General features: G+C 36.9%; 2 protein-coding genes across 14 annotated transcripts in view; one reads left to right on the top strand and one right to left on the bottom strand.

The window, feature by feature from the left end:
* CENPU (centromere protein U) overlaps nt 1-20,065 on the top strand; it is a 35,210-nt gene extending 15,145 nt beyond the window's left edge. For 5 of the 9 annotated variants that reach the window (XR_012158646.1, XR_012158651.1, XR_012158650.1 and 2 more), the window contains 8 exons: nt 68-140; nt 1,135-1,255; nt 2,500-2,578; nt 3,612-3,659; nt 6,843-6,904; nt 7,929-8,085; nt 8,775-9,812; nt 10,484-16,788. Coding sequence is in view for 1 of the 9 variants with exons in the window: in XM_073341776.1 (XP_073197877.1) it covers nt 68-140; nt 1,135-1,255; nt 2,500-2,578; nt 3,612-3,659; nt 6,843-6,904; nt 7,929-8,085; nt 8,775-8,912 (678 nt within the window). In the remaining 8 variants the exon portion in view is untranslated. Of the gene's footprint in view, nt 1-67; nt 141-1,134; nt 1,256-2,499; nt 2,579-3,611; nt 3,660-6,842; nt 6,905-7,928; nt 8,086-8,774; nt 16,789-18,464 lie in introns of those variants that run through there. The other 4 variants (XR_012158647.1, XR_012158649.1, XR_012158648.1 and 1 more) reach the window with 4 other exon arrangements.
* PRIMPOL (primase and DNA directed polymerase) overlaps nt 7,924-25,771 on the bottom strand; it is a 36,310-nt gene continuing 18,462 nt past the window's right edge. For 2 of the 5 annotated variants that reach the window (XM_073341770.1, XM_073341771.1), the window contains exons 4-14: nt 25,270-25,361; nt 24,329-24,470; nt 22,531-22,678; nt 18,461-18,754; nt 16,128-16,290; nt 14,591-14,688; nt 13,663-13,749; nt 13,458-13,566; nt 12,297-12,379; nt 12,164-12,210; nt 7,924-10,720 (exon numbers count right to left, since the gene is read on the bottom strand). In XM_073341770.1, coding sequence (XP_073197871.1) covers nt 10,406-10,720; nt 12,164-12,210; nt 12,297-12,379; nt 13,458-13,566; nt 13,663-13,749; nt 14,591-14,688; nt 16,128-16,290; nt 18,461-18,754; nt 22,531-22,678; nt 24,329-24,470; nt 25,270-25,361 — 1,578 coding nt within the window. In that variant the 3' untranslated portion in view covers nt 7,924-10,405. Of the gene's footprint in view, nt 12,211-12,296; nt 12,380-13,457; nt 13,567-13,662; nt 13,750-14,590; nt 14,689-16,127; nt 16,291-18,460; nt 18,755-22,530; nt 22,679-24,328; nt 24,471-25,269; nt 25,362-25,771 lie in introns of all 5 variants that reach the window. The other 3 variants (XM_073341774.1, XM_073341775.1, XM_073341773.1) reach the window with 3 other exon arrangements.

Raw genomic sequence — 25,771 nt, 5'->3', positions numbered from 1 at the left:
ATTATGGGTTTAAAATAGTTGAACGTAATTGTTCTTGAAAGTTAATCTGCTGCATTTTCTATTGTAGAAGCCCAAGAACGGTGCTAAATCCCATGTGAAACCAAAGAAGTTTTTGCAAAAGACTGCATTACATCCTTCTGGTAAAAGGAATTTGATACTTTATCTCTTCATAATTTTAAACTTCCTTTAACTTTTCCTCATTAGCCATTAATGAGTTTTCCTAAAAATAGTTTTGATATCTGGTATTTTGCAGCCCAGTTACGCTAGAAATGGGAGCCTTATATAATTGGAATAGGAGATTCTTGTATAGTTGGACTCAGCACTCACTCACTAGCACTGTAACATCATGAGATACTGGGTTTCAAGATTGTGACCATTTTAGGTATAGACAAACTATTTGATGGTTTTTAAATGTTTTTCTGACTTCCTCTGGATCCTGCCCGGTTGGAGTTATGCATTTAGCTTTATATATGGAGATAAATAAAATATGTTCCCAGTTCAGTTCTTAAGAACCCTCTAAAACATTCATAAAGTAGTTTCCCCTTAACAAATGCAATATATACATGGTATGACATAAAGACTTCATCAGCGTGGGTTTGGGAGGGCTGTATTACTCATAGTGGCCGGGAGTGGTTTATCCCAAATAAGTGTCTATATACCCTTCGTACAGCAACACTGTGTATGTTTCAGAAAAACTATAAACTTTAAGCTTTATATAAAATGTCTTGAGTGTAATAATGCAGACTTTCTTGCAAAGTAAAATATGTGCATCACACCTTGTATATTTCAGAATTTTGTATTTCACTACTGAGCAGAGTTGGTGACATTCAGAATGTTTCATGTAAAAGTAAAATTTATTTTTAAGTCACCAATGTACCTTAGTTATTTATGCTCAACCCACCTTAAGATTTGTTACTTTTTCACACATTGTTTTAATTTAAAAATTGCATAATCAATTTACCTATTTACAAAATACCTGGCATATATCTTAGACAAGTGAAATAATTCCCATTTTAGAAAATTCTCATTTGTTAAAAGATTAATACACAAGTTAGTTTGTGTAGCATTTAATTCTTTTAAAACAAAAATTTTAATTTTCATATTTATTTTAACTAGCCATTTATTGTGTTTCAGCTGATAATAGCCCATGTTCTATACAGATTTGGTGCCCAAAAGGGCTGAAAAGATTTTCCCAAGATATTACAGAATTGGATGTTGTTCTGGCTGAGTTTGAGAAGACAACTGCAGACTACAAGTAAATATCTTGCTTTCCTTGAACTGAGAACTCCAAATTGACACAAAATATTTAGTTTGCTTGAAACCAGAAAGCTTGGAGCACTAGGTAATGCAATACAATGTAGGGGCAATCCTAATAGATTATTGGGGGATATATTCGATGACTGCCTATAGGTTTCTGTGATACAAATGGCAGTTTCTTTAAGATGTGATCCTAGGTAGGTTGGCCTCAGAGATTTAGTGTAGCCCAAATATAAATAATATTGCCATTATGGATAGCTATTGTGATTGGGGAGCTATTTCTGAACACGAAATATCTCAGTATCTGCTTGAAGATGCACATTTATCTATCAAGACCTAGGAGAGGCTGGAAATATCCTACATTTGTTAAGCAGGTTTCATGGGCTCTGTTTGTTAGATTTCCATTGAAGCATTCAGCTTTGAGGCTCACTTAATATGCAATTTTTGCCTTATCAGGGTTTTTATGTTCTCAATCTGCTGTTTAGGTCTCTTAATCAGAATTGAAGAGTTTATTCAATATAAAATACTATCCTGTAGTTTAATTAATAACTGTATAACTTCTTAATCCCTAGCACTTTTGAAAAAACACTAGTAGTGGTTCCACAAGTTAGTTAAATTCTAGATATTAGACTTGCAAGCTTGGGTGGATTTGCCCTTAAAAAGAAGAGTCCTTCATGATGCACCATTTCACTAGGCAAGTTAGAAAAAGTGCAGAAGGGAAGCCCTATATGTAGTTTATTATTGGCATTGCCTCCTGATGCCCAGAAAGTCTCATTACTCTTAAAATCCCAGTGTTAATTTCTGTGGACCTTGCCTCGCTGAAGAATAGGAAACTTTCCTTTCTTCAAGTAGCAATGTCCAAAGAGCTAACCAATCCCAGGTGAACTTGGGAAGAACCAAAAAAACCCAACCTTTTGATTTAAAACCCAACCTAATGTTTTATTTCTTTAGCTCTGCAGTAGGCATATGCTAATCATAAGAAAAGGGGGCGAGGGGAAAGCTGAGTGGACTAAAATTCTTGGCTGCAGAAGTCATCACAACTGGTAAACTCTTCAAGGGGAAGAGTTAGGCTGTTGCCAGTAACTGACAGGTCTGTCTCTGCCTGCTATACTCAAAGTCCAATGTTAGTATCTGTAGATCTTGCTACCTGAAGAAAGGAAATACTCAGATAAGCACAGATACCTTTTTCCTATACTAACCCAACTGTGGTTTTATTTTACCCTCTTCCTCCCCAACTTCCAGACAAAGGGTGGAGTCTAGGATTTGCAGGGAAGCTATTGAGGGCTTCTATTCTGGCTTCAAGGACCAACTCACTAATACTGTAAGTATAGTAGTAAATATAAAAACATTGGTGTAGAGATAGTTGTAAAATTTAGTCAGAATGCTTGTACATCTACTACTTTTTACATAGTCTTTTACTGATGCACCTCAGGGCATTTTAAAATTAATCCACACCTTGTGAGTTATGAATGAATGAAGACATAAAACTTTTAAGCACCATTACTCCAACTTGCTGCACATGGACAGACTACTGCACCTTTGCAAGAACTCCACTGGGGTTCCATCTGGGCACAGCAGTTTGCTCACAGGCAGTAAATTAAAGGATTGGATTAGATTGTCAACTTTTGGGAGACAAGGACCTTCTCTTGTGCAGTTACCAATGAGCAAGGAGTTCTGTAAAGTGGATCCAAGTCGAAAGGTTGGGACTTATAGAGCTGAAAGTCTGCCAAGATACAAGCAGTATGTCTTGTATATCTGCCTCAGAAGCCTTGTATTTATGAAATACCTTTCTTGGTGCCTGCAAGAAGACCATTTTCAGGGCTTTAAAAAAAACCAAAAACTAATTTTAAGGGGCCTCTGACGTACAGTGCATGGAGAATAGACTTCCTCAATATCATTTTTCAGACCTACTAACTGACTGTAGAGAATGATTTAAAATATATAATATAGTGAAATAAATTGAGAATGTTGGTCTTTACTTATCACCAATGCCACAATTAATATTAAAATTATAGTTGAACATTCACGTGATTTATTAACATGAACAAGTTTAAACAACAAAACTTCACGCGTTTCTATAACAAGATGGTAAAGAACCTGGAATTTTTAGATAGGAGAGAATGTCAGCCTTGTCTCCTGGTGGTGGAGAGAGTAGCATTTTATAACAGTCCTTGTTCTGGGCTGGGGAAAGGACATGCCAAACAGAATTACCAGTGACTAATTTATTTAAACCAAAGTGTTTCAAAAGTAAGTCTTATAGCAGTGATTTATAGAGAGAAAAAGGATACAAGGGTGGGGAAGAAACTATCAGATAGGGTTTGCTGTCAATACACAATGTTTTCCTTTACCTGTAGATAACAGAAGTCCAGGAACTGAAGGATTTGAAAAGAAAAAATGCTAAGGTAGAGTAATGATCTCTTTAAATGATGCTATGTTCTGTTTAAACACTATAGAGATAGAAATGTATAGAGCCAATGTTCAACTGCAAAACCAAACTTGGATGTTTGCTTTTAAAATTTATTAGAATACAAATATACCTAGGAAAAGTTTGTGAAACACATTTTATCTGGGAATAACACTGTTTGCAATATACTTCTAAAATCAGACAGAACAAAAATCCAGTTTGAAACTGCTTATTGCCAGACTTGCAAGACTGTTAAACAGTTGTGCTAGTTCAGTAACCAGTGAGCAAACTGTATAAACCAAGAATTACTAGAAGTCGTAAAATATGCTAAACGCCAGATTCTGATCTCTGCTAACAGTCTTTGGTATGGTGTTACTGAAAGATAAATAGTAATGTTTGCCTGTGTGGAAGTGTCTCAATAATTCAACACTTTAAAAATACCTTCAGTAAACAAATTGACACACACTATTCCGTCTTTATTTCAGAGCAATGGTGTCAGAGTATCATTTAAAAGGAAAGTCAAAATGTCTGCTTAAACTCCATTCAGTTTATTTTAATGAGCACCATATGACTGTAGTGGGGCTGCCATTGATTTGATACTGATGCATGCTGTGACTACAACTAAATGAAAAAAAAATAAGCAATGAGTACTCTGATTATAGTTAAGGCTGTGAGTTTGTCACAGAGGTCACAACTTCTGCAGCTGCCGGTGCACCTAGCGCAGGGGCAGCTCAAGTGCACTGGCTGCTGCTGGGGCAGTCTAAGCCCTGACCCCCCCAGGAGCAGCAGAATTTGGATGTGGGAGGGGGCAGGAGCCGCGGATGGGGTGAGATGGACTCTGGGTGGTGCTTACCTGGGGGGTTTGCAGGAAGCAGACACATCCCTCTTGCTTAGCTGCTAGGCAGAGGCATGGCCAGGCAGCTCTGTGCATTGCCTCCACCCAGAGTGCTGGCTTTGCAGCTCCTATTGGCCAGAACCTGTCCATGAGTTTTTCTAAAAATACCTGTGACTAAAATGTAGCCTTAATTATGGCACTCTGTTTTGCCTTGTGCTTCGTTTATATGAAGGTGTAAGCACTAATGAATAGTTATTGGGACAGAGTGAGAATGATTTTATAGCTGTGATACTCAGACTGAGACTCGAGCTGCTTTAATGTGTCTCCTGATATTATACACTCTGATTTTAATTATTAACCAATCAGAATGTTTTTACTATTTTATAACCAATTGTAGTTGATAAAATACTACTTGGTCAATCATTTTGCCATGAGAATAATATATATTTCCCCTGTTGTACTGTTTAAATAGGAATATATAGTATTATAGTAAATGAAATAATGAAAAAAGAAAAGGAGTACTTGTGGCACCTTAGAGACTGACCAATTTATTTGAGCATGAGCTTTCGTGAACTAGCTGTAGCTCACGAAAGCTCATGCTCAAATAAATTGGTTAGTCTCTAAGGTGCCACAAGTACTCCTTTTCTTTTTTCAAATACAGACTAACACGGCTGTTACTCTGAAACCTGAAATGATGAATTCACACTACTGTGGCTCTTTTGGGTAATGTTGATCGCTAATTTGACTCCTGAAACACTGAGATCTGAGCATCATTACTTTGTTGCTTGTGGTTTAGGGCACTCATTTAGGAGATGGGAGACTCACATTCCAGTTCCTGTGGCTATTTAATTATTTATACAAAGTGGAACAATTTCAGTAGGAGAGACCTGTCCTAGAATATCCCATTGGCCAGTGGAATGGGCATTTTTCTTAATGTGGGAGACCTAATTTCAAATATCCCCCATCAGACAGAGGGTGAAATTGATCCTGGGTCTCCCATGTCCTGAGTGAGTGCTCTAACCACTGGGCCAAAGTTTATAAGGGGGGCCTTCCTCTCTTGGCATTTAAGTTCCGAAAAATCTTCTGGGCAGAAACTATTTGATGAATTCACACCAAATTCACAAATAGTTTTGGGTTGATCAAAATGGCACTTGTTGTTGAATAAACTATTTGTCAAAAAACTTTGTCCACGTCTAATTCACAAGCATATTTTTGTCCAGCCCTGAAAACAGCAGATCCGCTTCACCCAGCAATTCTAGTATATTTGAATCATTGTCTTTGCCTTTGTGGTCTCCCATCAAGTGGAGTCAACGGCTGATGTTTTTTGTCTCCCATCGTTTTTGTAAAGTTCATCTTCCTGACACTGATGGCAACCTTCTGTGTGTCCTCAGTCAGTGTCTCAACCCCCCTTTTTCTAGGTCTTCCTCCTGGTCTTTGAATGTAAATTCAGTATTTCTTGGAGAAGGAGATTTGAGAGGGGAAAACAGGAAGGGATTCCTGGTAAAATTACATTTAATGATTTGATGGCTTGACAATCACTATTTTAAAAACATGTTTTTAGTCTAAGTCACACGTATGCAAGCTCTCTCATTTAAACTTCTGATTTAGAACTTGACTTTATAAAGACAGAACTTTTCTATGAAGTCATCCAAAACTTAGGCTCCAATGCTACAAGCTGTTCTGTGCAGAGTGCTATCTGTGCAGAGCAACTTGCAGAATTAGGGTGTACTTTTAAGTGTTTGAATTAAAGAATATAGAAAAATCTTAAATGTACAGAGCACCTTTCATTCTGAAGAATTCTAAAGTACTACACAAACAACCTCATGCTATTCTTACATGTAAAAAAAAAAATGTAATCTACTGTGACCTAAAGATTTTGTAGATGAGAATGTGGGGTGCCTGTGTTATGATTGGCTTTGCAACTCCTGAGTTAGAGATCCTCCCGAATAAGTATTAATAAAAAACAAATTTCTACACCAGCGTCTTATGCCAAATGTTACTGAAAAGTTACTTTTGAAATGCTTGACGTTTTTTTTAAATGTTGAGATTTACTTACCTGGATGAACAAGGATCCCTTACTACAGTTAGTTCAATAGTACAAGTTATGGAGAGAGAAGGAAAATGCTAACAAATTTTAGAGACCCTTTTGAAAAAATACCTAAAATAGCACTTCCATAGATTACATTGTCATGAATTGTAAGACTTGGTATCTCAAGATTTTCCATGTCTAGAACCCCCAGAGCATTGTCAATTCAGAATGCAGAGTTGGGGGTAGGGAAGATATCTACCTTGTCATTTAACTGTCTTAGTCTTGAAAGACTGCTATTTCACTTAATTATATAATAGGTGATCACAGACATCAATAAAAAAAGAAGGCGTTTGCTGGAAGTTAGAGGAGAACTAATTCGGTAAGTTTCCATTTGCTGAAATGTATAGTGATTATATTGATTGAAAGCATACAATAATAGCTTATCAGTGGAAATTGAGGAGTCCTGTTACTGTCCAGAAAATCTAAGGTAACCCTTGCTTTTGTTGTTAACTGACAGTTTTGTGTAAATAGCAGATGAAACATTTATGGCCTGCATCAGCTGAACATGTGTATTCCTTCCTTTTTGCAAAAGCTAAAATTAACCACTCCATAGGAGTTGTGGAACTGCCTAATAGTCATTTTCACAATCTGTCTCCAGCTACTCTAAATTCTTGGGATAATGTCTGCCAGTTGGGCTACACATTCTGTAAGAAATACACCAGCTGCATGACTGGAGGTGAGAATACTTAAAATTAACAAATACTGAGCGTGAAACAGTGTGGGGTGTTGTTCCCACCCCCAATATAGCTCACTTCAATCTTGCTGGGTAAACTTCCTGATTCCCTTAATAGAATTCAGCCTTGAACACATGCAATACATTCTGATTTTAACTGCCCCTACAGGGGTGGGATATTTCCCAAGATAGTACATGCAGCATCTGGTATGGTGGAGTCACAGAATGCCTACTGCCATATTCCATTACTATAGGATATCTCTCAAAATAGAGGGGGTATATTGTTGGCTGTATTTTAACCTTAAATGTTATGCGTGAGTCTATTTTAAATTGTACTCCTTGGCAAAAGCCATCTCCTAGAATCCCCTTGATCATAAATGTGATCGCTGGATTCCTATCAGAAGAATTATTGTATTATTGACAAGATTAAAGATCTGGGTCCTTATTAGATAAAAACTCAAACAGTATGCCCACTTTAAAGGGCCATATTCCTATCCAATTAGTTACCCTCATTGAGAAAAATACCAGGCTGTCTGTACTTTACACTTTTATGACCCCATTAAGTCATGTTCAATAGAAACAGTACATTCAAAGTAACTCCTGAAAGAAGAAAATTCACAACACAATCCTTAAGTATTGATTTTTTTTTTTTTTTTTTTTTTTTTTTAAGGACTGGACCACAACTGAAGCAACTACAAAGAGAATATGCTGAGCTACAAGAGACAGAATCTTCTATCAGGAATGCAACCCAGTTCCTAACTGATTTAAAGGAGGTGCAGCAACAGTATTTAAATTACAGAGAAGACAACCCACAAGAAAAAGTAGTCGTAAGTACATATTGATTCTATGATGTTGCACTAGCTAATTCAAGTTTTGTCTCTTTAAGAGAAGAAACTAAATGGTGATTCAGGGCAGACAGCAATATCATCATGTTGATGTCTGTCAAGACCTTGTACAGCATGGCAAAAACTTCAGTGTTATTGTATCCAGGACACACATGTAGCATACTATTTTTAAAAAGTTCAGTGAGAAAGTAAATTAATTTTCTTATTTAATATAGATATAGGTCAAACCCTGGTGCCCAGGAGCTTCCCTAAATACAAGATGGTAGTGTTTGCTAACTTTCCAACTTCACAGTGAATTTTGTAACCCTCTTTAATGCTCAAACGTCTGTTCAGCAGCACAGCACTGACAGTGAGCTTCTCAAATATGTAGTTTAAGTAGCGTAGGAAACCTGTACAGGAATTGTGCTCATGGCCTGGAATACAGTCTCCTCTCTTCTAGGGCACTGCTGACCTCCCAGTCTAAGGAAGTCATCCACTTTAGGGCATATTATCTGCTTATGCTTAGTATAGCCAAACTTTAACTTGACTTAAACATGCAGAATAGAACATTTGAAGAGAGTGACATCAAATTATAATCCACTCTTTCAAATATGTCAAGTATGAGAGACAAATGGAGTATTTGGACATTGTTTTCAAAGGGTTAATGCCTTGTAATTTTTTCCCTCCAACAGTATGGAACTTCCAGCATTCCTGCTCTTCTGGTGGAATCCCAACGAATTTTAAGAGCTGAAAGTCATTTTCAAAATATCAACACAAGATTACAAGAGGTTCTGAATTTGCAGAAAAAGGAGCAGCCAGAGAAATTTTAAATACTTTATGCCTTCTATTTGCAACTAAGCATAGTTAGCATCAGTTAAGTGTATTCATATACCTAAACAAGAAGCAAGCTAAGTATACATGGTTATGATATTGCTACTCATGTAGATTTTAGTAGTTTGTGTTTGCACTCTAACTTTTGATATATTATTTAAATACTCCCATAAGCATTTAATAAAACAAAGCAATGTGTTTAAATTGCTTCTGATTTCAAATCTTTCACCTCTATAAATAAGTGGTGTGAGCCTCTTGTCAGAAAAGTTGATATGTTTCTAAAGATTTACTAACAATGGTGAAGGGAACGTGTGGTTTTTCACTTTGATGTATAATAAGTTTGTGTGCAGCAGCCTGGAGTAGAGGTAGTATGACAAACCATTAATGATCTCAATGAATCAGTGAAATCTAGTGCTTTAAAATTAATAGGATTTTATTATTGGATTACCAGAGTAATCATTTGGAAATACTAATGTGACAAGAGCAGACATTTTCTTTAGTGGACATTACAACTTATATATACTGAAAAACCTGTTGTTGCTCATCCTAAAGTAGCATAAAGATAATTTGTAAGTTGCCTGTTACAAGCCTGAGACATGTCTAAATTGTTCCACCATTATATGCATAATGGATAAAATATTTCTAAAACTAGTATGTGGATTTTTAAAAACAGCTTAGTTATAACAAGTCGTACAGAAGGTGGTAAGCATAATGAAAGGTAGACAAATCCTCAAAAGTTTTTATCTAAAGTATGGATTTACCTTTTGGCAGGCCCACATACAGGTAAGAAATCCTGCTTGCCCTTTGTAAAGTAACGAAGTACAGTACAGGCTGTAGGCAACATCCTAAACATTTGGACATATGGGAAGAAACATGTTCTAACCACATTCCATCCCTTGGTAAGTGAATTTTACCTGAATCATTGTCCATAAAGCTTTTTGAGTGTGGTGACACTGTCTATTTAGCATTTTTTTTACATTTTGAATTTAGTGCTCCTGAGAAGTACCAGATTGATCGCCTGTGTCTAGCTTTAGAACATGCACAACACAGGTACCACTAGGGTAAGCTGATCTACCTGGGTCTTCCATGGTGCTTCTTTCCTGTCCAGGAGCAGCTACTTCTAGGCGTGAGAGGATAGTTCAGTTTCTGCAGCTATTCAGTCCTTGGCCTCTGTAAAGAGAGAGGGTGGCTTTTGTGCCATATGCACTGCTGCAGGTGGCAGAACCACCACTGACTAAGCTGGAACTTAAACCAGAAATTAAAGGCTGTATCCTATTAAACCATATAAAATGTCATTAACACATAAACCCAATGTACAAAAACATAGCTAATGGCAAGTTTACTATGCACTTTCTTATAAAGAGAGGATGCTGGCATGGTTTTATCAGTTTCTTTTGGCAGTGTAAAAGGAACTTCTGAAACTTTTGGCTTTAGATACATTAAGATATAGTTGAGTTAGCACATTTTATAAACAGCTACCCTGAGTTGATAGCTAGTTGTATGTCTTGTTACCACAAACTTCCTGTTTTCTTAAAACCTCTATGAGAAGCTCATCAGGTATTTCTTCCAGGTCACAGTTCCACGTGGTCAGACTGTTGTCTGCAACTTCTGCAAGTTCAGCATCTTCGATAGCTTCCAGAAAATACACATCATCAGTCACATTTTCCCATTCTGTATTTGAACAGAGCTTGTCAGGAGACTTCTTATTTTCTTGATGTATCCTTAATGATGTGCTTTCTGAGAAGTCTGTAAGGTTAGGTTTTTCTTCTATGTTCCCACTCTCATCCATAAAAAGTACATATTCTTCCTTTAAAAAAACAAATATTACTTATTCAACATGTAAGTGTTCATTACTTCTGGGGGCTAGATCTCCTTGTTGGCTTCATAATGGGAGCAGAGTTAGGCTAAGGCTGAGCACTTCTGAAAATGTCACCTCTAATGAACAGTGTAGGTCAGCTGACCAGGCAAGTTTCTCATGTGTTTTTGGATTGTGGGCATTTACCATACAGCCAGACCCTAATCTTATGAAAGTCAGTTTTCAGTAGGACCAAAATTTAGTCCTTAAAAGCAGTGCCTTGTAACTGGCAAGCTTTTGAAAATCATGCTGTAAGAGCACTACTGAGTTTGCTCTAGCTGCATCTGTAGGGAGATAACACGTTTTATGGATATGTGCTGTTTCAAAAAGAAATGATTATTGAAGGGATGCAACCAATCTAAAGAAGTTACATGCCCAACTGTAATATTTTCCAAGCAGAACTAGGGGAGACACACACACAACTTGTATGGCCCTGCGGATGTCACATGAGCTGTAGCTGTGTGCTGATTGGGCCAAGAACCACTGCTTTAAATAGTGATGATTCACTTACTAAGAATTTTTTCCTAAATAGGTGTAACTTACCAACAATCAGTTCTGCTTCAGATAGGACTTCATAAACTTGCAGTACACCGATCAATAAACCATGAAAAGTTTGGTTGAAAGGTAATGCCAGCTACTGAAAAGCTGTTATTTATAAAGCTCAAGGTAGGGGTTGCTTGGCCAATAGTCTTCTCTACAAAGGTTGAATATTTACATTATTGCTTTACTACACTACATGAAAGGATTTTCTAAATGAAGATTAACTTCACTCTTCAAAGTCCATGACTATCATTTAAATTCCGTGTGAATAAATTTAAAAGTGTGAATCAGTTGTTTCAGCATATTAAACCACTAATGCTATGTATTAACTATGCTACCATCATTTTGTGTGTTGCAAACACTGGTTGAAGTCTGACTTGTATTTGCCTAAGCATCAGAAAAATAGAAAACGGAATGTATTCTTTGAATCCTCCATGAAGTTTAAAGGTGACACTCATGTATTGATCAGTTAGATGGTGTAGATATAGTCAGAGATTAAAAGATCTTGTGCACAAGGAAGATTTGCCTTAGTCTAGGTGAGATATTGGTAACCTTGCCTACGGCCAGTCTATATTAGCACTTCCCTTGGTGGTAGGAGTACTAGCAGGAGAATTCTGAAATATTTAGGGTCCAATTATGCAGTCACTACAGTTGGAGTCCCATTGCCATCCATTGAACAACTCACAAGTGAGTAAAGATTGCACAATCATTCAGTCCCTTAGTGTAGGCAAGATTTTTAAAGGGCTACCAGAGATGACAGTTTGGAACACACTTGAGTTACCATTAAGTCTTTTCGCAGTTTTTGTTTTTTTCTTGTGGGGATGGGGAAGAGGGAAAGGAACAAAAAATACATACCTCTTTGAAAAGAAAAGGGAGGCATATCTCAGGGGGTAATGGAATACCTAAATCAAATACAGTGTGTTTATATTTTGTTCAAAGTTAATGTTTCTGAAATGGTTTTGTGTAATTTTATTGAAAACATACTTACTTTCTGATTTGAAGTTTTTAGCTCTGCAGACAGGGTCATAACATTTTTGATAGTAAACTTCTTTTTTTAGATCTACCAGGATCCTTAAAATACAGATGCAAGTGTTGGCTAGCACTTAAACAGCATTAGCTACATTATACACATCAGGCCAGGATTTCATGCCCTTCCTCTGTTTCTAAAATAGTCTTTGTACATGCACTCTGGCCCATTTACAACTGAAATTACATAAAATATGCAATGTTAAACAAAATGGAAATTACATTAAGAGTGTGCATCTTAAATGTACAGGTTTTTGGTATGTTTTAAAGCCACGGTGTTGAAAGTGAGGTACAATTATCTTCAGCCTACATTAAGTCTGAACAAAGATGGAAAATAAGACTCTTAAAAGACGTTGATTTGTATAAGATAGTTATAAAATGAGTTAAAACCCTCACTTTTGCAGTGAGTTTAACTAAAGCACTTGTACAAACTCTGGTACTTAACAAAATTGCATAACCTGGATTTGCAGTATGGGACAAATCTTACCACATAATTTGGTAATACTATACCATTTTAGCTGTGGTTGAATAGAATATTGTACATCTCTTGCTGTTAAAAACAATCTAATATTCATTCTTTTGAAAAACATTTAGAAATAGGATACAATTGGATAGAGTCCTTTAAAAAAAAAGCAGCATGCATTTGGTTATTCTCACACTCAAGAGGAGACTGGCTGTTAATTTCTCTTCAGGGTAAAATTGACAATCAGATGACAAGTTACATTTACAATTTGTAACCTAAAAAATTAAATTAGTCTCTCTCATCAATATTCAGTTTACTAAGTAAGATTAACTAAACATTTTGAGTGAAATTCTGACCCCACTGAGGTCAGTACCTCCCATTATCCTCTGCCATTGGAATTAACTCCATAAATAGGTATAAATGTATGTTCAGCTAAAGAGTAAACTCAAAAAATTCCTTCCATTTCCAGTGAATAGCAGGATAGGGTTGGGATCTTGTTGTATTAGGTGCTGTAAAAACACTCTCCCTTCCATGAACAGTTTCTGTTCAAGCATTCCTGGATATTCTAGTTGCATAATGAAAAATTCCTTATTAAAAGGTTAATTTGAAGCCTTTCAAAGTAAAAGTGCCTATTAAATAAAACACACTTAAAGAACATACATTATGTTATTACTTTTGTGGGCTCTTCCAATATTTTTACACCAGCGATATCTGGATATGTCATAAACAAGGAGTTCTTCCAAGGAAAAATAATTCCATCGTCGTATCCCTGGAAAATTAAGAACCCTTTTTAAAAATAATTCATAACATCTTGAGAATATATGTCTGACTCTCTTTAAAAAATAAAAAAAGTTATGGTCCTTACCTCCATGAGCGTCATCTTTATTAACTAAAGAAAGGACAAAACAATCAATTTCTGGATAAGGTGAATATTGATATCCTTCTATGGGATCTGTTTAAAAACAAGTTACCGTTACAGATTATACAAACTCAGAAAAAAAAAGTGTACTTGAATCTCACTAACCATTAAGGACCTACTCCTAGTCCCATTACCATCAATAAAGCAGGACTGGGCTCAGTGTCTAAGTGGTATACATCTTGGAAAGCATTTTTCATTATAGAAGAAGTTGCCCTTGCTCAGGAAGTCTGGAGCCAGATCCCTACTTTTGGGAAAGGCAGGTTACAATTAACAATTAGCACATGCTCCTGGAGATTGGTCAATGCTTATTATTCCTGGGGACAAGAAAACTCTACACTGTGGACTAGATTCTGACTTATATTGAATACTAGTTTCCACTACAAATAGCCCTATTGATTTCAATGGGGCTTTCGTGGAGTAAGGTATTATGCAGGATCAATTAGGTTGGCACACACTGATCCTTTATTAATTTCAAGCTTTACTCTACATCCTGAATATAAAACACCCAAGTTGCTGCTCATGTAACTTACTCTGGAAAGGTCTATAGAACAGGGAAAGAGAGACACTCCTGCATGCTCCCAATTTACTAGTGCATGAGTAACTAGTTAGGCAGTCTCCCTGGGAAATGAAGGGCATACCCTCTGCAGGACTCAGCTAAAGGATATTGCCTAAATAAGCTGCAGCAGAAAGTTTCCACTGATGTATAAGAACAACAGCCCAACGAGGATGCAATTTATCAGATGTACAATTTGAGATATATTCCATAATTAGATCAGGTGCACTGTAATACATATAGCAAATTAATGATGCAAACACTTAAGATAAATTTTTCTATTCAATAAAATCACATATTCAAAAGATTGTTATGAAGTACCTGAAGTGCTATTGAAAACTCTCCTGTCTGTTTGTTTAAACATTTTTTTCTTCCCTTCTGGGATGTCACAAGTTAGGGCTCTTTCAATTTCTGAGAACCTGATGGAGAGAGACAGTGGGAGAAGTCAGTCATAACTCAGATTTCTGGACATACCATACTTCCTTTTCCGATTCCTATGGCCCCTTTATTTCTTGTTCAGACATAAAAGATTCATTTTAACTTAGTTTCCTCTGACATATTCCAGCAGAGGGCAGAGTTTCCTTCTTCCACAGCAGAGACAGAAAGATCTACCCTCACCCAACCCAGGATCCTCTGCACTACTTCTAGCCCTATTTGCTATTTATGTAGTCCTTGAAAAGTATTGTTTACTTTTGGATGGCTTTTAGTAGTCTTGCACTTTACCCTTTTAGACTAATAATTTGCAAAGAACTATGTTTTTTCTTTGCTGTGTTTCTGGCATGAAAACAAACCATCATATGGGGCAAATTCTACAACAGATGATTTCTTGTCCTTACTCAGGAATGACTCCACTGAAGTCTGGTTTGGTTTTTTTTTTTTTAATTATACTATAGGATATAGGCCTCAATTGTGCAAGGTATTTAGGCACATGCTTAGAATCTCAGAACTGGAAGGGACCTCGAGAGGTCATCTAGTCCAGTCCCCTGCACTCAAGGCAGGACTAAGTATTATCCATTCTAGACCATCCCTGACAGGTGCTTAATTGAGGCCCATCACAACCAAAGATTTACAGGAATGTTGAATGTAATATGCATCTTTAAAAAGATATTTACAATCAAAACTCCATAATAAATGCAGCTCAACTGTGGCTCAATCCTGTGAGGTGCTGAGTACTGAAGTCATTAGCAATTTTGGTTGCCTCATCTCCCAAAAAAACACTCAGTACATTTCAGGATTAGGTCCTTAGATTGCAGCCTCTTTTGATAATAAATTGTGTTGCATATATTTGTGCAGCACTAAGGAAAACTGCTGTTGCTCACTAAAGTTTACACACAAAATAATGCTTTTCATTTTCTTCTGTGTCTAGACTGGAGTTATTCTCTCTTAAATGGTTCAGTGAGGGCAGTTTTGGATTTTGGTCCATTTCAGAGTCCTACCTAATTTACAATGATAGAAATGTAGCACTTGTCAGCTGAATAACCTTGAACAAGTCAAATTCTTCATCTCAAACAAAAATTAAAAACAAACAAACAAACCCCAAAACACAACCTCCCTCCCCATACACACACACAGAGTGCAGTTCAGAAACCATCACAAATGGCACAAGTTCTCTGAATTTATTGCATATTTGAAGGTAGGTGCAGCAGATTGGATTTCTGACAAACCTTTGCTTCAAGGAATAACCATCAGAAAAATTTACCTGCTGAAACCAATGGCTGAACTTTCCTAGAATAGAATGCATCAGTCTCAGTGGAATGTCAGCCCCCGCAACAGTAGTGGTTGCTGCTACAGCAATTATAAATATTACTGAAGTCTACATTTTAAAGTACTTTACATAGCACTGTAATTAAATTGTTACCTAACATTGCAAACCAAAGAGGAAAGGAAATATTGCTCCTCAACAGAAATATTCTTTTTGGGTTTAGGAACAAACTTGTTATCTTCAGCTATTTTCAAAGTCGTATGCTTTCCTGCTTTTGATGACTTATACAGCCGGAAATTTCTATTCTTTGTATAAACTCCTGCAGAGAGAGAGAGAGGTTTCATAATGTATTTACAGTTGGCTAGGTTCTCTCATATGTATTGTTTATACACTATATTTGGGTGTCTGAGAAAAAAGCATTTAAAGGCGTAAACACAAACTTATATTTATCCCAGTTCATTTCTCACAGTAGGAGTTATATAGCAGGGTAAGAATGAATCAAACAGCCATATATTTATCCATAATATTCAACTATAAGGACAATCACTCAAAACTGCTGTACAGACATTTTAAGTAAATACTAGTTATTTGGTACTATTTCAAAATCTCTGCAAATCATTCTCCAGTCTAATTGTTCTTTTTCCTAGCATGAAAAATCATGTAACTATTTTACATTGTAAACATGGTTTGGCAATTTATCAGTTTCCTATTCTCTGTGTGTCAGTGTGACTATATCATAGTTGCACTTCAACAACAAGAGTGGTAGTCAGAAAAATGCAGTTCACATCACAATCTCAAAACAAATATGGGTTGGCAAGTATGAACAATTCTGCTCGAGACTTTGCGTGTATGTGTGGGGGGGTGGGGAATTGTTTAATTCTGAAGCTGTATTTAGTTCTCATGAAAGTTTAAGGACTATGAGCATTGGCATGACTGATCTATTGCATCCCAATTTTGTCTTGCAGTATCCTGCTCCAATTTGTTCTTGGTCTCTGTCTACCAATCATTTTGTAATTTAGGGTGGTAAGCCCACCATGTTCTAGCTCACTGTGAACTAAAACCAAAAACGGAAGTAACAAACCCACATATTATCAGCTTAGTGTGCCACATAACTGCACCCTCCCACCTTATTTTTTATTCACTAGTCTCTGCAGGAGTTACTGTTTTAGTTACAGTCACAGTTCTTCTGTTGCAGAGCACTTTGTTACTCTCTTTTTAGGGAACCAACATAACAGTGCAAGCTAAGTCTTGGAAGTTAGGTACCTGCTATTCAAGGAAGAACACTGCTGAGAGTAGTTACAAAATAACTTTTCTGTGGCAAATACAAAAATAGATGTGTCCAGAACACTGTATTATTGTGTCACAGTACTCAGCTGAGCCACCTACTAATATGTAAAAATACCCCAAGATTGTTACCAATAAGCCAGTCTTCCAAAACTTCATAGGTGAAAGATAACATAGTAAAGCAATTCAGAAGCCAAAACGAAAACTGTGGTAAAAGAAGTCATTGTAGACCTGTCCGTGCTTTCCAATTATTTTGAATTTGTATTTTTTAAGAGAAAAAATTCTGCTCAGTATACAGGAATTACACACAGATCTTCACTTTTTTGGGGGTAGGGCAATTAACAAGCTACATGTATGCAACTGACTGTGAATATATTTGAACAACGCATTTCTTGTTGATCATTATTTGATTTTATTCACATGAATTTTCTAGACCATTCAAAATGCAGCACCTTGTTTGCTTCCTAAAATTACCTGGATTATGGATTCTGCAGTTTCTATTCAATAGGTTCAAATGGATTAGGCCTTAACTTTAAATTATCTCTAGAAGATGTTCGGAATCATACATTCCTTATACACACCATTAAAAAGGAGTACCCATCCCTTGCTTTAGGTAGTCTGTGACAAATCTTAAATACACAACTATCAAACAGACTGCCTCTCTAGTCCCCATCTTTGTAATCAAGCCACTTGCCATTTAACTGAACCAATGACCCCATGCAACTATTGTCCCCCTTATCATCAAGGGGTGATAGATCCTAATGATAAACTGAAGTCTCCAAAGGACAGAGTTTTTATTTACTGTGGAACAACATTATGGAACCTCAGCTAATATTAAAAGTTCCACAAGCATGTCAATATTTAAGGCCAAATTTAAAATACAACTTAAGATAATTTGTTTGATTTTTATTGAATTGCATCCTGCATTTTGTTGTATGTTCAGTACTTAATTATATTACTGTACATTAAGCAAAACACTGTGCAAACAGTGCTGGGACCAAAGCATAAATCATCTCTGGTTACTTAACCTTTGTTGCATTCCAGTACACAACCTTAACAGGAATAAAATACACATAATATGGAGCTGAATTCTTACTTAATTTGTGCATGCAAATGCCTCCTTCCCGCAGGCTGCATTTTCTGTGCATGCATCTAATGGCAGAATTTGGCTCAGAATTCTGTCAGTAACTAATTTTTATATTTACCCAGATCGACGACAAGTTGCTTGCCTCCCTCCTTATCATTCACAACAAGAAAGGAAAGATCAGGATTTTCGTTCTGTTGCCGTGCTCCATTTTCCAGCGTTTTGTGCATATTAGATTGCCATTTCCCAGGAGGCTCCTTCACTGCACTGAGGTTTACAACAGTACCATCTATTTCAGCTGTTGCTTTGGAAGACTGGGAAACAACACTGTCCGCCCCTTCTTCTAGAATCAGAGCATCAGCTTTATTTTCAGTTAAAACAAGAGCAGGTTGCAAAACTGTTTTCACAAAATTACCTTAAAATAATAAGAAAAGAAATGGATCAGGGTCTGTTTAGTCACAAGTTAAAAATGCATTCAATATGTTTTGTGCAAAGACTTTCAAATAAAAAACCAGGATAGAGTTTCTCTCTCTTCTAAGTCTGGTGCACAACCAATGCTTTAAACTGCTAAATGGGAGGCCCAAGTTTTGGCATGAACTTTAGTTGAAACTGAAGTTTGTGCTGCTGTTTTTTAAGACACCTCACCATGTTAAAACAGGTATGTAAGAACTGTCCATATTTTGGTTGTATCATTCTCTCACACCCTTCACCATCTTAATGGCCGTGAGCTCCTCAGGGAAGGAGCCATGTGTTTCTATATATTTGTACAGAACCAAACAAGTGGGCCCTGGTCCTAGAAACAAAATAATAATAAAAACTGAAATGTTGTGAATGGCAAATGTGTAGTAATGTCACTACAGCTTCTCTAACCAAAGTTTCACATTGAGGAAAAAATCTTGGATACCTGTTCAAAGTCCTAGTAAACCAGCCTTGTGCAGGGTTTCAAAGGAGGACCATACTCTTCTCTACCAACCTGACAGCAGGGCACAGGACACCCATGCTATTGCCCAAATAGTGTTACTACTGGTGATAAGAGTCATGGTCTGGTACTTCATCCATGATCAGAGCACACAGGGTGCTGGTTTTGGTAATGAATGACTTTGCCAATGATCAGCATGAGCCAGAATTTTGGATTTGACATTGACTATGGACTTGGATCTCCCATTAGACTGCCAGATTCCCAGTGAGCAAAAGAGATGCTCCATTCTCTTAGCCAATTGGAGCCTCATTCTGTGAACACTTATACACACCACTTACAGTAATGTGAATGGGACTACTCACATGCGTAAGTGCAGGACTGGACAACAGGTCAGTACTGTGGCATATGAGGGAGCATCAGCCACTACAGCTTGCAGCTTGAACAACAGGTTTTTTATTTGCATGAATGAGTGCAAGTCCACTGAAATCAATGGAGCTGAACTTGCTTAAACCGGCTGTGAATTTAATCCCTTTGTTTTAAAGCCTTCTTAGAGGTTGGTAGAAGAGTAACACACTTAATATTTTAGGATATTACTTATTTTGCAGAATGTTTGACAGAAAAATTCTAATAAAATACTCAGTTTTATTAGGATAAGACTGCAGTTTCATTTTCTAGTTTGTCCCAGAGAACACACAGGTTGTGATGATTTATAATGGAAACATCATAGATTAAATAATCTATTATTCATTAACTGGTATTCCACAATAAAGACTTGATTTAAAAAAAGAGAGAGAAAATTGCTTATAGCTTTAATATCATTGGACAGTTTATTTAAACTGTTGACCTTCCTCTCTCTTCATATACAAAAAATCCTGATTGATATTTAGATGCTTGGATATCACTGTATCAAGCAAACTGAATTTATAGACATTTTCTATGTAAAAATCAGTAGATAATTAGGCCCAACATTTAAAAACTGAATTACTCAAACTATAAAGCTGCTAATCTTCAAGAGACAATCAACCATTTTTGACATGTAGATGATTAAGAGATTAACTAAATCTGAGTTTCATATTTAATGTGTGTTAAAGAGTAACATTGTTTACTAAACTGACACTTTGTATCGCAAGCAAATTTAGTTTCCTATTACTGCTAGGAAGGCAAAATAACAATAAACAAACCATTTACTGCTTACTCTGCCTACTGTCCCTATAAATCTATTATAACCATGACTGATTTTAAACACAAACATTTAATGTCCAGCCGCGTTAATAATTTAGTTCACAATGGTGATAGAAAAAGCCTAACCAATGGGCTGGAAGTAATAGCTCAAGTGCTCTTATTGAAAGGGAACAGCTGATGTAATAAACTGAAAGAGTATGGGTTTATTCTACACTTAGCTATCTAGATCACAAGGCTAAAATTAGTTTTAAATAAAATACTTTTGATCCACACATTCTTTAATAACTTTGTAAGAAAGAGGTTACAGAATCAAACTTTTAGACTGATGAAGAGTTAATGATCACATTTAATCATTTTGTTTTTGTGGCTGCAATAGAAGAGTCATGGGGGGGAGGTGGGGGAGAACAGGGAGAAGAAATGGTTTTATTTGTTTCTATTAGTCTTAATGAAAATAATGAGCAATATACTGCTTATGCTATATGCCGGGCGAGGCTAGTAGCACTGCCTAACATTAAGGTTGCCCAACACTTCCCATTGTAGGAATCTGTTTGCAGTTGCTTATAACTTTGCCAGCCTTTTATCTGTTTGGTTTGAAATTTTCCATATGAGGTGTCTCCCTCAAGCTGGTTTCTTGGTTTTTCTTTCTTTCTTTTTTGGGGCGGGGGAAAAGGTTTCAGCCAAAATGATTTAACTGCTTATGAAACTGAGGTTAGAGGAAAATACGTTGTTTTGCAATATTAAAAATAATTCTGTTGTCCTTTTCTTTGAGAAGCTACAGCAACCCCATGTTTGGACCAGGGACTTGAAATTTGGCAGGGTGTGACCTTTGGGCCGGGGTAGTATGTACCTTTTGCTGTTACTGTGAAAATTTGGCCAAGTTATCAACCTCTGAAAAAAATCTCAGTTCACACATGCCCAGTACACACTTCTTACAGTTTTATTGCTAAATTTGCCAAAGATTCTGCCTTCACTGAGCATGCTCCATCCCCTCACAGCTCCCAGTGCTGACCAGACTGTATGTACTATCCTAAAAGAGTGACAGCACATGCTCCAGCCCAGGGCTGCAGGAGCAAAGTCAGACTTTCTCTGTAACTGTTGCTCTAGGCTGGGGTGGGGCGAAGCACTTGACCCTGAGAGCAAGGAGCCTGTCTCTCTTGTGCTCTCAAATCACTCCCAGGCAACTTTTCTTACTCTTACTAAATGAAGGATTTTATTGTAATCCCACTGGTGTCAATAGCAAAACTCCCAGTGAGTTCAATGGGAGCAAGATAAGGACCAACAGGGGCATTTAGGGCCAGATTCTTGGTTCCAGTCTGGCTTCTTTGTATCGTTCCAGGGCACTTACCAGCCAGAAAGCTGCCCTGAAGGACAGCTGAATGTTCCCCTTGCATAGCAAACTCTCTGTCTAGCCCAGAGCTAGGTATGGAGGGACTACACTACTTCCTCCAAGCCCCACAAGAGTAAGTAGCATGAGAGTATGGGGCTGGAATCCACTGTGCTTTGGCAATCCTGGGTTGGCAAAATGGTCCATGAGGGGCTGTTGTAGCCTAGAAGACATTCCAACTTATGTCAAGAACCAAAGAGCTTCCCACTGTTCCCTAGATCAGGCTAATGCAAAGGCAGCTTTAAGGTATGCCTTTGCCCTTTCACTAAGGTCTTGGGCTAGCATAGCTCAGCTGGATTCAAGAATCTGGCCAATAAAGTTTAACTTCAGCCAATTAAAAAAAAAAACACACACCTTAATCTACAAAATAAGTAAGCAACTGTAAAACTATCATCAAGCCTTTTACCAGCTTTTGTGATGTCTTTGTTCTGTAAATACAGTATAGACACACACACAGAGAGTAGCTGTTTCCTTGAAGTAGAAGGCTGATGAGAAATTGCGCTACTAGTCACAGAAAACAAAAGAAAATACATGAGCAGGAAATCAGTTGAAGCACAATAACACACAAATATGTAACTGGAAATACATATTTGTTTCCACCTATGGTCCCCATTATCATAATATCTGAGTGCTTGATTGTACTAGTAAGATATTAAAATTCCACACATTTCCTTTTTATGTACTAGAAATAAGAAAATATGCTTACCAACATTAATATTATCCTTAAATGCTGTCTTGTGAAGCAGAAATATTAAGTGATGGCTAAATTTTTCATCAGTGCTGGAATCTAAGTTCAAGACATCTTCAGCTGAACATTTAACTCCATAAAGTTCTTCCAGCTTTTTACTAAAAAGCTGAAAAATAAAAAAAGTAGGCTATTTTTTGTTTTTTTAATAACTAAAAGGTACCCATAGATTGTGACAGGTCAGATTTTATGTCTTCATTCATTTCAAAGATATTTTTGGTTTTGAACATACTGTTTTTTTAGACTATGAAGTTTCATGATTTATTAAAGTCTCACCAAAATACAAACACATATTTTACCTTATAAATTGAATACGTGTATGATTATGGTACCAGTAGCAGACTGTTGCAAATTTCCAGTTTCTCACCCAAAAGCCTAATATACCATCTCATCTATACATTTTTCTGTTACACTGCTTCCCAAGTACAGTTTACAGCTCCAGTGACAACCAGCGTTGAAGACTCTACAATCCACACCTACGACAACTTAGGGCTAGTCTACGCTGGCAACGCTAAAGCGCTGCAACGTCAGCACTTTAACGTGCCTTGTGTGGTCGTGGCGCAGCGCTGGGAAAGAGCTCTCCCAGCACTCTCAAAAACCCACCTCCCCGAGGGGCGTAGCTATCAGGGCTGGGAGCGCGGCTCCCAGAGCTGGGGCCCTGTTTACACTGGCACTTTACAGTGCTGCAACTTGCTGCGCTCAGGGGGGTGTTTTTTCACACCCCTGAGCGAGAAATTTACAGCTCTGTTAATTGCCAGGGTAGACAAGCCCTTAGTCACATTATATCTAGGGCCAGAGTTATGACCTTAGATCCAACGAGTCCAAAAGCTTCAGATCTTGGTATCTCAGATCCCTCCTTTTGGATCCAACAATCTTCTTTGATTTTGAGGATCCCTTAGATTTCACAACTGACTCTCATGCTCTCAAAAGAGGTGGATCCCCTGAAGACTGCTCCAAGAGAAAAGCCCTCATTCAGTCTGTGGCTTCTTTCCTTCGCAGCGAGAGGCATGCACAAGGCTCTTAGGATGAATGTTCTTAAACCTTCGTACTTATCTGAGACAGGATATTTTACTAGAGAAGGAGATGTATTTCTGAAAGCTCGTTTTATTCTTTTTGTCCACCACATTGGAGATATGGTGGGCCGGGACATTAAGCCCAACCAAATCCATATGAAAACAACATTTGTGCTAATTAGTAAAACCAGTAACTAATAAGGAGTGACTCTATATAAGAATCAGAAAAGGCCTACGCTTAATAAAAACCACACTGGGGAAAAAAGGGACTTGAAACAACCGGGAAAAGAAGAACTGAGGGAAAAATAGAGGGTGAAGTCTTTTGTTAGAGCTCAGGGGCATGCCTATATGCTCCCTAACAATTTTACTGCTTTCTTTGGTTCTGTGGCTCTTGTATCGGGGCACATAATCCACCAGTAAGACTCTACAGAGGCAATATAATGAAAGATAAATTACAAAATGTCCCAGGCCTCTGGTGAACATGCTGTCATACCAACCACTATTTGTCTCTTGTTCCTCTAAAGCAGGAAAACCAGAAAAACTTTGCTTTAACTAGCAATATCTAAACACGCTTTTTTAATTTTCTCTAAAAACGTGTAATCAATTTTCATTTTTTTGTGATAACTTCAGCTATAGAATAACTATAAGGAAAATTTGTTCACTTTATTCTCTTTGATCCACATTAAGGCCAATAACAAGACAGACAGACCTACAATATGTTATATTCTAATTATTGTTCGTTTTACCTCAATTAACTTTGCAATCATCTGCTTGCCATCAGCTCCAGGATTCACTGGTTTATAGAACTCCAAATCAAAATACAGTTTGCAAACAGCTTTTTCAGGAATAACTTCATAGCAATGCATGAGACTTGTTTTTTGTTCTTTGCTAAACAGAAAGTAGTCAAGAATCATCACCCATGTTTATGAACAATAATTTTAAAAAATAAAGATTTTTATTCCTCTTTAGTGAAACACTTGTTGAAATGTTTTAAAGACTAGCTCTACTATGTTCTGAACAACTTAAAGTATGAATTTTGTGACTAACTAAAGAAACACCATAAATATACATGTGGCCTAAAATTTAGATTTTGTAAAAAAATAAATTCTTACAAACACCTAAGATCAACAAATATGTTTTCACGAATAAAAATAACTAATGGAAACAGTCATTTTAAACAATAAATCCACTAGTGCTGAGAACCTTAAAGTAAAACTACACACAAAAGTGGAACCAACTTCTTTGAATTTTGACATCCAAACTGAGAGAAGTGCAAAATATAAAGAGCTTAAATACAAAAATTGGATTTTTAGAATTCTGTCACTTAATCAGATGCACTATGGCTAAAACATTTTAGAATTTTTTTTTAAGTTGACTGTAGACCTTTACTAGACAGTTCAGTATCAGAACTCGACCATGTGATATGTTTCTGTTAAATGACTGTTAAGAATTATATATAAAATGGTTCATGAAGATGTAATTATTTTATCTGCTGATGCACCAGAATGATGATGATTGTTCACTATGGATACCAATTCTCTTCAGTGGTCAAGCACTGTAGCACATTTGAGGGGATCAATGTCAGGGAGCCAGTTATGGTACCCTGCTTTCTGAGAGCTGGTCTATACCAGCCCCAGCCCTGACGAAGTTTAAAGCAGCTAAGAGGTACTTTTTTCAAAATACTCACTTGTAATAAAACCAAAGCTCTGTATATGTTGTCACAAGATAATACCTTTGTCCATCTTCTGCGTTCGTTTCCAAAGCAAATACATGAACATCCTTTTTAAATTAAAAGAAAGAGTTAACTGTTCCTTTTTCACATCACTAGTCAAAATCTTTTGCTTGAAATTAATTTCTCAGATCAAAGGTTAGTAATTATTTTCTAATTAGTAACAATCTATCAAAGGATGGTTTAGGTTTTTTAAAAAAAAAAGCCTAAGTACCTTTTATTGCTAATTAAGAGCCAGCTTCTTATTTAAATTACACCAGCGTAACTCTTAGCAGCTCACTGAAGTCAATAAAGCTACTATGGATTTGCATTGATGTAACTGAGATCTGAATCAAACCCTCAAGTGGTATTTGCCTAGTAAAATCTTATTTTGATCAGCAGCATGGTAACATCAATGGGAAGAGAAACAGTGTACAGAGAAGGGGATTCCCACTGAAGAGAGAAGCAACATATGGCCTAA

Source organism: Lepidochelys kempii, chromosome 4 (genome assembly GCF_965140265.1).
Source record: "Lepidochelys kempii isolate rLepKem1 chromosome 4, rLepKem1.hap2, whole genome shotgun sequence".
Classification (NCBI taxonomy): domain Eukaryota; kingdom Metazoa; phylum Chordata; order Testudines; family Cheloniidae; genus Lepidochelys; species Lepidochelys kempii.
This window is presented reverse-complemented; position numbering and strand designations above follow the sequence as displayed.